The sequence below is a fragment of the Triturus cristatus genome, chromosome 3_2 (genome assembly GCF_964204655.1).
Source record: "Triturus cristatus chromosome 3_2, aTriCri1.1, whole genome shotgun sequence".
Lineage (NCBI taxonomy): Eukaryota > Metazoa > Chordata > Amphibia > Caudata > Salamandridae > Triturus > Triturus cristatus.
Window position 1 is genome coordinate 909,043,322 of NC_140584.1, and position 12,420 is coordinate 909,055,741.

At 44.8% G+C, this 12,420-nt stretch overlaps 1 protein-coding gene across 1 annotated transcript in view; it reads left to right on the forward strand.

Annotated features, from left to right (window-relative positions):
- VPS53 (VPS53 subunit of GARP complex) overlaps window positions 1-12,420 on the forward strand; it is an 898,950-nt gene that overhangs the window by 409,505 nt on the left and 477,025 nt on the right. The window contains exon 11 of the mRNA XM_085649360.1: window positions 6,026-6,167. Within this exon, the coding sequence (XP_085505486.1) occupies window positions 6,026-6,167 (142 nt within the window). The remainder of the gene's footprint in view (window positions 1-6,025; window positions 6,168-12,420) is intronic.

Here is a 12,420-nt window from a genome sequence, read left to right on the forward strand (position 1 = left end):
TCCTTATTTTTTCTTCCCCAAATGTTGAGGTTCGGCTGGGTTCTAACATCACTGTCTTAGAGAATAGAAACAGACGCACTCAAGCTGAGGGATTTAAAAATGGACACACATTGTTCTTTGATTATGCTTAGGACAACTTGGCTGTGAAGAGGCGAGGGTATGGCATAACGCCCAGCGCTCCTTATTTAGGAACTAGGAACCAGGTTCAAGTCTCGGCGATTAATAGCAAATCACTTTATCTTCCTATGCCTTAAGAAATGAATGTATCTTTGTGTAACGTAACCGGTGCTAATGTAAAGCGCTCCAATACCTTCAGGCCGAGTTTGTGCTACATAAAACTGCAAAAACAAAATAAGAATGTGGAAGTGGGGTGCATGGTAGTATATGGGTTCACTTGAGTATCAATGTGTGTGCGATGCGTTGGAGGTTATGTTCATAGAGGAATGTTCTGAAGCATAGTTTTTGGTGTGCAAGTTGGTCTGTTCTGGTATCTAGAATAGCTATGTCGAGTGAGGTGTGAGTGTGCACTGGTAAGAGATCTGTGTTCTGATCAGTAGTAAGTGACAAAAATGAAGTGTGAGGTAAGCAATGACACCTCTCCTGTATCGTGCCAATGGGTGGTCGAGCCATTTTGTCGAAAGTCCGTTTGTGTTCTGTTTTGATGTGACAGAACTGCTCCTGAAAGAATGAGTCTGTATCAGGTGGCGGTGGTGGCTACCACGGGTGTTGTGAATTTGATCTGCAAAAGCTTTTGGTCTGCGTCAGTGTAGGTGTGGCTTTTTTCAGGTCGTGTTCATGACTACCTTAATATATGTTGCCCTTCTGCTGTCTGATTTCATTCCCCACGGGTCTGTGGGCGATAATGAGGACATCTGGGGAGTGGATGGTGACCTAGTGGTGTCATACTCAGTAGAGTTGGTAGTCATGGTAGAAGTGTTAAAGCTCCTAACCATGGTAGAAACTTTTAGGGCCTTCGGGATATAGATGTGGTGATTGATGTCTGAGGTTTGGGTTCTGACTATCCCATTTTCAGACAGGGCGATATGTAACCCACATTTCTGGTTCTAGTAAATTGAGAGTAAGCTTATCCCTGTAAGGGATTTTTCCCGTTCTTTGAAACTAAGAATAAAAGGCTTACTGTTTTTCTCCAGAATGGTTTTTCCGTGGTACAAAAAAGATTAGGTCCGTTTTAATGGAGCCCAGTTAAAGACTGTAGGCGTCCTGGTTGGCTCTCAGGGCTCGATGTAAGTGGCATTTAAGGGTAGCCTTGGAAAAGCAAGAAGGTACATGATTTCTCAGGTGTTGTTGCTTTCCTTCTGGAATCCGATTTGATATGAAGTGCTCCTTGTTTTAGGTTTGGTGGCTATAATAAGATCAAGTGAAAAGCATGTTGGTTGTTGATCTTAAGAAGTGTATTCAGAATTTGGAGAGCTGCATTATACAGTTGTGGGGCCTGACTCAGAACTTCGAAAAAAGCAATAGGAAGGGGGACATTAGATGCCAAGGTGGACAGCAATATGGCATCACCTTTGGTTGACTGTGCCACAGGTGCAGCATCAGAATGAGTGTGGAAAATATTTAGAATCACAGTATACGCTTGGGTACAAAATCACTTTTAGATGCAAATCGACTCTTAAAACAATAGAAGGACGTTTGTGGCATGACATCTAGGTGCAAAATGAGCATGAGCGGGGGAATCCGATTCTGCACCAAAAAGACATTGACATGCAAAATAACATTTAGGTGTTCAAGCACATTTACATTTAAGTTCAGATGTGAGTCCAAAATCACCCTTGCTGCCACAATAACAGGAGTGAGAAAATATATGTAGGAACAAAATTGACATTTAGTTATAAAATAAGCAGGAGTTTAAAAATAATTTTAGGTTCAAAATCACGTTTATGTATTATCCTTGGAACAATAGCACCAGGCTTGTGACACACACTTATAGGTGCATAACCCAATTAAGAGCAAAAACACACATAGGTGCAAAAACACACCTTCAATATCACTTGTCAGCAAGCGTGCAGTATCAAACTTAGCTGCAAAATCATTCAGTAAAGAGTGAAACTGGCAGGAAGATGTTACATTAGGTGTGACAGTGCAGTAAGGGGAAAAACAACACTTTGGTACAATATCAGCACGAGTGGGAAAACTCTGAGGAGGAACACGTATCACTTTAAAGCGCAAAATAACATCTAGGGACACAATCACTTTTATATGCAACATCTCCCTTGGTTCAAAGTTGGCAGAATTGTGTTATCAGATTTAGGTGCAAACTCAACTTTGCTGCCTGTAGCATCAGCTTGACTGTGGAAACACTTTTAGAAGCAAAAGGATATTTGGATGCAAAAATCCAATTGGCTTCAAAATCACTATTGACGCTAATTAAATAGGAGTCCAGATTCGCTCCATTGCAGTAAATGGACGCTTTGCTTCACCGTCTTGCACTACACTCTGAGGTACACTTTGGACAGGCTGAGTGACACGCCTGATAGCCATTAGCTATAAGTGGTTCAGGAATTCCCCTCTATCCTTGTACAAAAACGTGACTTACACTTTCTTCATGCAATGAATGAAAGGCAGTGACCCACAAAAAAGCAGTGGCTGAAGTGACACAAAGCCCTGCATTGTGTATGTATATGATGTTGATAAAATGAGCTCAGAGAGAGCTGTACCTTTTTTTTAGCTAGAACTAACGAGCATTGTCATAGCCAATAGGTCTCGCCTTTGGGACCTTATAAGTGTTTAGCCATGCAACAATTGATGTTGTTGCACCAAGGATATTGTGCTGGATAACTAAACACTTATAAGGTCCCGAAGGCGAGACCTATTGGCTATGCCAGTGCTTGTTACAGTAAACTGCCGCACAGAGCTCCACCCGGTCAGAATAGTAACATAGGCACAGCAAAGAAAACCAGAGAGGATCAAAGGGCAGCCGACCTGGGCTGGAGGGCTGACGTCATTCGCCACACTGTGCATGCGCCACCATTAATCCCAGCTCTCATTATGTAACTGCTGAACGGGTGCCAGCCTGTGAGCGCTGAGGGGAGATGCAGTATTTTCTGTTTGGAATAACACTGACAGACAACAGAACTGCTTAATATGTTTGCTGGTTTTTTTTAAAATTCTTCTTTGCTTCCTAGCTGGGTCACTCACTAGCACAAAAAAACACCGAAAAGCAGATCGGTGGGCTTTATGCTTCTGTGAAAAGTAGTGTGCCTAGAAACCAGATAAGCACCACTCGAATTAAACAAAAAATGTAGAACCAATCTCCAAACATGCTTCAACATCTGATGAAGGACCTTCGAGAGCCATTGCATTCCCGGAATAATTGCCCGGGTGGAGGTGGGAGATAGGTAAGTCGGGTGGGCTTGAGGGTATTAGTGTGGACACCTTCAGACCTAAGGTTAAATTACCAGAGCAGTCCTAGCCACCCAAGACACAAAGTTGCTGTCCTGGGTTTTTTGTTTTACAACTCATTATTTTCAGGTGTACAAATTTAATTGAGTCAAGTGAAGTGAACCAGGACAACAACTTCCAGAATGCAATAGGTTAAGTGCATTCCCAGGACTAAAGCATCAATAGAGGTTTTATTCAGGCCCACAGAGATTCTGGGCGCTTTAATCTTTTAAGGCCACAATACATATTAATTTCTAAACTTCTTAAAGTAGTAACAAATGAACGGGTGTCTAATGTTGACAGGCCTTCTAGGGGTCCCTGGTCACAGCGAGCCTCACTCTGGCCCCTGAAGAACACTCTGATAGGACTGGGGCAGCCAACTTTCTCATATAAAAAATACTATGTGTTTTGAGATTCTGGAAGGCCCTGCAGCTGGTACACATATAAGTCTGTGTAAAATACTATGTATTTTTTCTTTAATGCAGCAATTCGGTCTCTATTTGTATTTTTTAAACACCGTTTAAGAATAGTTTAGCGAGCACTAAGCTCTGTTGCTTCCAGTTTATATTTCAAACTGGAAATACAGGATTTATTGATTTTCCTGATAACGGCTCCGTTACCGGTCTATGCTGGCCAAGATAGCGCCGCGAGCTGGACCCTTGCTTCCGGTCCCCGTCTCAGAACGCGTGGCCGCGCGCGGATATCTTTAATCTCCGGATAAACAGGAGTAGGCCGGGCTCCGCGCACCGCACACATCATTGGTTTACTGCAGGAAGAAAGGCCGAGCTATATTTGATAATTAGTCCATATGTGCCTTCGGTGATATTCCGTCTGCGCTGCCAGGGCTCGGCACTGCATCGCTAACTAGCCAGGTGCTCGCTCCCCTCATGTTTTTTCCGACCCCAGACAATACGAACCAAAACATGGCTGATACTCCCGCCACGCTTGGCAGCTCTTTTGAGAGCAGCAGCGGAGCCTCTGAACGAAAGCCCTTCTCGGTCCAAAAGCATGAAGCAGCCCCTTAAGGGGCCCGCAGCCCACCAACACGCGTACGGCCATGGCGTACTCGGACAGCGCAGGAGGGCCGTTTGCATCAAAGAAGGCTCATTTTATAAGAATTGCTATGGCTCGAAGCACAGCGCCAATTCCCAGTGGCTCGCCATTCTCCCTAAACCGGCAGCATGTGCAGAGCCAATACTGCCTGGCAGCACCGGCATGAACTCCGAGCCCTAACGCATGTGCTAAAGTATGCATCACACGGGATGTCTAGTTTGATAACTGTAGGGCCAGGTTGAGGGCTTTAGCACTACACCCTTCTGATGACCCAGGCCGTACTTGGAACAAAACGTAGTACTGACAAAAATGTTCATACAAGTCCTGCTCCCTTTCTCTACCCTCTTTTTTTTCCAACTATCTATAAAGTGATGTAGGTGCCAAAAGCATCCTTGCGACTTCTAAACCGCTCTCCAAAGGCTCCAACCTCCCAGGGAACTGCCCTGTGAAATCAATGGCCAGTCTGGTCCTGCTGATGACAAGCCCGAGAGCTAATGGCTCTGAGATTAGCTGCACATGGCTATTGGGGTAGTGGTCTATTTAGTTGTAGTCTCAAGTATGAAAAAAACATGTACCCCTCTGGAAATATTATAGTTTTTTTTCTTGTGAGAGAGAGTCTTTACTTTAGGCTTAATTTAAATGTTAGCGGTAAGCATACCCTGTCACAACATTGATAGTGTGCTCCCCGCATACATGATGGTCCGCCTGCAGAATTTTACAGCGGGCGGACCATAGTTTGACCATGGGGTGAACTACTCTGTCTCTGCCATAGCCAGACATCTCCAACAGCATGATGGATTAAGGGAGAATTGGCTATATGTCTGCCTGCCCAATTAGGATGGGTGAATATTCAGCCGTTTTTGCTGCCTATTACCGTCAGGGAAACCCTGGCTGTAAGGGGCTGTAAAGAACAAAAAATGCCCCCTCGCCATGGTCGCTGACCTCCATGGCAAGGGGGCATTGTTTTTCTTTTTTAATTTTTAAACAGCATTTGAAAATAAAAAAACTTTTGTAACTTTGCTGTACATCTTCGTCATGTTTGAGCAAAGTGCCAGTGCATTGACGGCGGTTCACACGGAAGTTAGAAATGTCCAGGGACATTTCTCAATTTAGTTGTCAGGACCTCTGCCAGGGCAACGGAGTATTGCCTTGGCGGAAAACAGACAACCACTAAGATTATAATCAGGTCCTTTTGTCTTTTATGACTTGGCTTTTTGGCCTACTGTTCTTTATCCAAGTATTTTTAACTGTGGTGGTTTTTGTATGTTCGGTACCAGTCTGAACTGCTTTTTCGGAGTGAATAATACCTGACATTTGGCGGAAGGACATTAAGGAATTAAGAATTTTGTAATGTTTAGTTCAAATGGAATAGACATTAGGAGCATTCAAGAAAATATCAATTTAGATTATTGCAAGCCGATGGAGAAATAATTTGATGGTCTGTTATGTGTTGTGGACATACCCTAAGATGTAAAGTGGGCTATGCTAAATGTAGTATGTAGTAATCATATTGTTACGTTATATATTTGTTCACTACTGAGGGTTAAAAACAATAAATTTTCTATTGCAGGACAGACCTTGCAAAGATCATGCGAACGAGGGCCAAGGAAATCGAAGTGAAATTGCTGCTGTTTGCCATCCAGAGGACAACCAACTTTGAAGGGCTGATGGCCAAGCGATTTTCGGGCAGTACATTAATGGACAGCGCATTGGTGAGTATAGGCCAGAGCTTGTTGACCAGACTTTTTACAGCCAGATATTGGAACAGTAGAACTCAAACGTAGAGTTAAGGAAAACCTAATTAAATTGGGGAATTGTGCATGGATTTAGGAAGTGTATTGAGTCAAAGCTGCCTAGCTGCAGATATGTATTTTTGAGTATGTGTAAACGATAGGTTTGCAAGTTTCAACACTGCAAGCAAAGTTATTGGTGCTCCTAATAGTCATGTGTTACGCTGTGGTTAGAAACTATTGCGTTGGCAGGAACAATTAAAATTATAGATAGGGCAGGGAGTTCACATAGACTTGTTCTGCCATCAACTGCTTCCACTGGTTTCAGTTCCTGTTGCAGCACACATCAGTGTGGACATGATGTATGTACTCATAATTCAGATATGCAACACTCTATGCTCTAGCTTTCTCGTTACAGAAAAAGGGTAAACCCAAATAATGTCACTGGGACCTGGTTGTATAGCAGTACATTATAGGATTGGTCCTAGTACAGCGTTATTCACCATGAACATAACTTAAAGAAATGAAAAACATATAGGACAACCACTTTAGATTATTCAAGGATTCAATGTTCCAGAGGGGTTCCAGAATATGGAAGGTGTAGTGATTCAAGTGCGGATAGATGGGTATATAGAAAAGATGTGCAGATCATATAGTTCTTAAAATAAGGCAAACATAGGCTCAAATTCAAGCCACATCAATCAAGACAATAATATGAAGCCATGCTTAGAAGTATGTCAGTACAAAATCGCGGTAGATTAAGCTGGCAGGCAGTGAAAATGTCAACGTTTCGACCCCAACTAGCATGTAGGTGTCTGAATTTCTTAAGGGGGGTCTTCCTCAGGACTGAAATGTGAAAGGGGTGGGGGCACCATAAAACATCCCAATACGGGGATTGGATGAAGAGTTGGTTGGGCGCGTGGGCTCCAGCAGGTAGAGGACAGACAAACACGTCACTCCAGCAGGGTGAATCTCAGCGGTGTCCCTCCCAAGGTTATAGGGCCGCGCTAATTGGCATCCTTAGGGCATACGAAATTCCGTAGAGTATCTTGCATGTCAAGAGACGGGCGTCCGCTCGTTAAGTCTCAGTTCTCCGATGTGGTGTCTGAGACATTATTATGCATAGGCTCCTTTGCATGTCTGAGACACCGCATCAGAGAACTGAGAGGACACCCAGACCGAACTGCCAAGCCGGGTCCTCCCTGAACCAGAAACAAGCATCCTGGGACTGGTTTCTGTGTAACACCCTTCATCAGCCAGGCTAGCTTGAATCCAGTGGCAAAGTGAGCAATAACTAAGTGTAGAGCCTTGTAGCCAGGGGGCTTGTCTCTAACATAATAATAATATCTGAAAGTGCTAAAAAAGTATTCAAAATGTTGTTTCACTGGCGGAATTCTCCTGTGGCCCCTTGAGGTCACCACCAAAGACACAGCATCCACCATGAAAGGCATCCACTCAAGAACCCCCATGGACTCCTGCTCCCGAACATCTTTCACAGACACGCCATTGCTCCGGATCTGACGCACCATCAACGCCACCTTCGAAACCGGCATCTTCCTCGATGACTGGAAATGCGCAGTGTAGAATTTAAAGTAGATTTTGATAGTAGCTTTATTCTCAACAGAAGATCCCATCCAACCTGCTTCCCAGTTCAACAGCAACTGTCTCAGTTTCAACCCACAACACTATGACATATTGACATTCTACAATGACATGAATGGAAACCATAGATGATCTGAGGGAAAGAGAGACTATGACCATAGAGGAGAATACCCAGCCACCCTTCCTCTCCGAACCCACAGAAATCAACTGCGGAGTACCCCAAGAATCGTCACTCAGCCCCACGCTCTTCAACATCTACATGGGCCCCCTCGCCGCCATCATCAGACAGCACGGACTCAGCATAGTATCCTACGCTGATGACACCCCGCTAATCCTCTCCCTCACCAAGGACCCCATCACCACCAGACTCAACTTTCAGGAAGGAATGAATGACGTTGCATCCTGGATGAGCAGCAGCTGCCTGAAGCTCAACTCGGAGAAGACACAGGTCTTCGTCCGTGGACCCTCCCCCTCTGCATGGGACAACACCTGGTGGCCCTCTGCCCTCAGCAGCTCCCCCACCCCCATGGCACACACCCGAAACCTCGGCATCGTACTCGACTCCTTCCTCTCCATGACCCGACAGGTCAACGCCATCGCCTCCACCTGCTTCAACACTCTCTGCATCCACCGAAAAACCTTCAAATGGATGCTCCCGAATGAAGGAAGACTGTCACCCACGCACTCATAGCCAACAGACTGGATTACGGAAATGCCCTCTACGCCGGGATCAACAAGTCTCTGCTCCGCAAACTCCAGACCATACAGAACACCGCAGCCAGACTCGTTCTCTGCATCCCTCAACACGAACACATCACCCAAAACCTGCCCTACCTCAACTGGCTCCCCGTTGAGAAGAGGGTAACTTTCAAAATACTCACCCAAGCCTACAAATGCCTCCACAACACCAGACCCCAATATCTCAACGACAGAATCTCCTTCCACGTACACAAGAGGAACCTCCGATCTGCCGACCTTGCCCTCGGCGAATCCCCTCGCATCCGCAGAGGAAGAATGGGTGGCAGAACCTTCTCCTACATTGTGACCAAGACCTGGAACGAGCTTCCGATCAACATCAGACGTGCCCCCTCCCTGCACATCTCCAGGAAGACCCTCAAGATCTGGCTCTTCAACTGACAGGAGGCATTACCCACCCCACCCCCCCAGTTACTCCCCTCCGCCCCCACCCCCTACAGGTGAGTAGTACACTTAAAAGAATCCCTGATTGATTGATTGAGGTCCGGTCGGTCCTCTACCTTTCATCAGATATGTTTTGATTGACTTGCCGTTAAGGAGGCACCAAGAAACACAGTTACTTCTTTTTGAATGATTGTTTTCAACTTTGGCATGATAAATGTTGGGAGGAAAACTGTCTGGAAAGGTTAGGGTTTGAAAGGCCACTATAGCTCATTTTCCAGCACATTTTCCATCAAGAAGTATCCCAGTAGTTTTTGGGCTTGCCGGAGAAACAGGAGTGTCACAAGGGCTGTACATTTTGCAAAAGTGTAATTGTTGAGCAGAATATCAATTCAGCAGGAACTATAAGCCATGGTGCAGGCAGTTCAGAAACTCTAATCTGGCCCATTATTTCATAGCCGCCTTCTTGATTTCCTTTCATTTTTTGTATCCAGGCTGCCCCTTCCAATGAGAGTTTGACATGTTATAAAAATGTCCTGTGGAGGAGCAGGGTGAATTCATTAATTATTGCACACATTTCACCTTCTCAGACCTGAGACAGCAGAGCTAGACAAGGTTTACAGGCTCATACAGCAGTCTCTATGTGGCGTTACTACGAGCACACTGGTTCTGAAGAAAGAGAGAAAAGCACTTTGCTGGAAAGAGAGCGGAGAGAGAGAAAAGCGCTTTGCTGGAAAGAGAGCGGAGGGCCGCAGGTTCAAGCCAAAGCCCTTCTCTCAACAGAACACCAGTGAACTGTGCTGCAAAACACACAAACTGCTTGAGTTAAGGACTGCTCAACACTTCTCCTCTCACTCCCGTGTGTGTGATCTGAATGTTGTACATACTACCTTGATGGCGACTCCGTTTATCTAATATGTTTGTGTACATTTAAAGAAAGTCTCTCTTAGCCGTCATATCGGTTAGGAAGACTCTGGAGAAGCTACGTATATCCTGTTTCTGCCAAATGCCCTTGGTGGATAAGGTTGCGTTGAATGTGCATTTTTCGTTATTGCCCAAGGTTAATTTTGAATTTCATCTGCCTTCTGTTCTTTCCTCTTCAGCAACATAGTTTGGCCCTGAAGACGGCTTTTAGTTTTTTGTGTGAATCAGAAACAAATGAAAGGTTCAGGAGCCGCGATCAGCTTTTAATTTCCTTCTCGGGTTGCAAGGAAGGTAAAGCAGTGTCTAAGCAGACATTCTTCAGATGGACTTTGCTAATAAGCTGCATGTTATGTTACCACCTCGCAAACACAAGACCAGGGCTCGCTCCACACGTGGGCAGCAGTGCCTGCATTCCTGACAGGGATGTCAATTCTTGTCAAGTGGATGCCTGGTCCTCCTCGCATACTTCAGGATCTTATCTTTGGACACCGGTGTGAAGCTCCTTTTAGTCACACTTGTCCAGCAGTTTTTTTTCTTTTTCTAATACGCCCTAGATCTTCCTGCTTTCATGGCACTGCTGTGGCGAACTTCTAGATAAACAATATTCAGGAAGAAGTAACGCGTCCTTTGATGGATACTCCATGCTGTAGATTTTCAAAGCCCTCCTCCCCGCTGAGGGTATGTAGATTATAACCCATCTGTTCTGTCTGGGTGCTAGTGTACGTTCCATGTTATGCTTCCCCTTCCTTGATTTTTAAGTAACTGTAGAATGTTTACTTTAGGCCTGAATACAAGCTTTGTACCTGGAAGGTTAGCACTTGCCATTGCTCTGAACCTGACTCTTGGACATTTCCTTCTGATATGTGGGGGTTGCTGTTTTCTAGAATCATTACTGCAGTTTCACCTCATAATCTTGGCGACAGTAGTTGAAACTCACACCAGCCCCGTGAAAAAGATCCCTCATACAGTGTTTATTGTAGGATCTCATGCATTGTGAGTGAATCCCTTTGAGCGCTGGAGTTGAGTGTCCGGTGCCAATGAGTGCTCATTATTGGAAGCATCACCAGTCTTCATTGGACCATTGAGGGACTTCAGATGAGCAGGCTTGGCCACACAGTAAGACTACCCTCTAGTATTATGTTACTCGGCAATGGGTTATATCAGCGTGTGGCCATATTGGAGGATGCCACAAGCGTGAAGTAGTATAGGAAAGAACAGGCTGCACACCATGCCGTGTGGCATTTTTTAGGAGAGTGACCTCAGCATGATCTTCTGAATGTTGGCAAGCTTATTTATTTTTGGCAAAGTCAGGTGGCCATTTTAGATGCAAGGTTTGTTACCAATAACTTACAAAGCAAGGATCCGAACGGCCCATCACTGCTTCGGTTGTCCGATGCTGGAGAAGTATTGCAAATTGGTTGACATATGAGCCGGGCATCAACTCTTTTGGATGTAATGCGTTTTGCCAACCATGTTCTGAAGTAGGTATCTGCACCTTCAATGCTGAAAGAGCATGAAAGAACAAATAATGCAACAGCAAGAGAATTGTTTATCTAAACGTATTGTTTAGCAAATTGATAACCTTTGAGTTTCAACATTTCAAATGGTCAAATTAATGAATGGCAAATTTATAAAGTGAGGACACCTACCCTAGGGGAGCACGCGTTACTGGACCTTTATGTAGCTCCCTGTGTCCCCCCCGTTTGTGATTTTGTGTCCTCATGGGAACAGTCCAACCTGAACTTTTAAGCCAGGTATTTTCTGGACCGGAAACAAGCACCCTGGGAACAGTTTCGGGGTAACACCCCTCATCAGCCAGGCTAGCTTGAATCCAGTGGCAAAGTGAGCAAAGGACCCACGTCCGGGCACACCCCCTGACAACTCCTTGTGTTTGGTTTGTTCGCCCTAAGTTGGTAGGGAATGCCCAGCTGTGGTTCGGCGCTCAGACAGGGGCTGGCAGGCTTTGCATGTTCTCCACCCTGGCTGTAATGCCACCTGGGTGAAGAAAGTGCAGAGTGCGCATGACGGTTTGGCCGGCTGGAGCTTGAGACAGTTGCCCAAACCATCATGTGCACCATCATGCGCACTTTAGATGCTCCCAGCCCTATCCACCTTGCTTCAGCTGCAAGCTGAATACAGAAAACAAAATGATAATAACAAACGTTATACCTTTTTTTTCGTATTCAGCTTGCAGTTCAAGCAGTGTGGCGACGCTCCTCCTCTGACTTAGCGGAGTAGCCGCCTCTGGAGGTAGAGAGGCTCAGCCAGGCCAAGAACACAGTAATAGTACTGAAAAGTGCACTAAAGTTGTGAGTAATAAAGGGTTTTGTAGATTGTCCAAAATAAGGTGTGTTTGTTGTTTTTCACAATTTGTACATTTGTTTTGTTCTTTATTTAGTTGTCCTTCAATTATATCACATCGCCTTCCCTATGTTTTTAATAGTTTTAGTGTTTTGTTTCTGGTATGTTGTGGTGTTCCTTTTATTGATGAATTGTTATGTGTGCTTTGATTTTAAATTTTTTTTTTTTTTTAAATGTGATATGTTATTTCAGGTCTGCTTTTTTGTGTGTA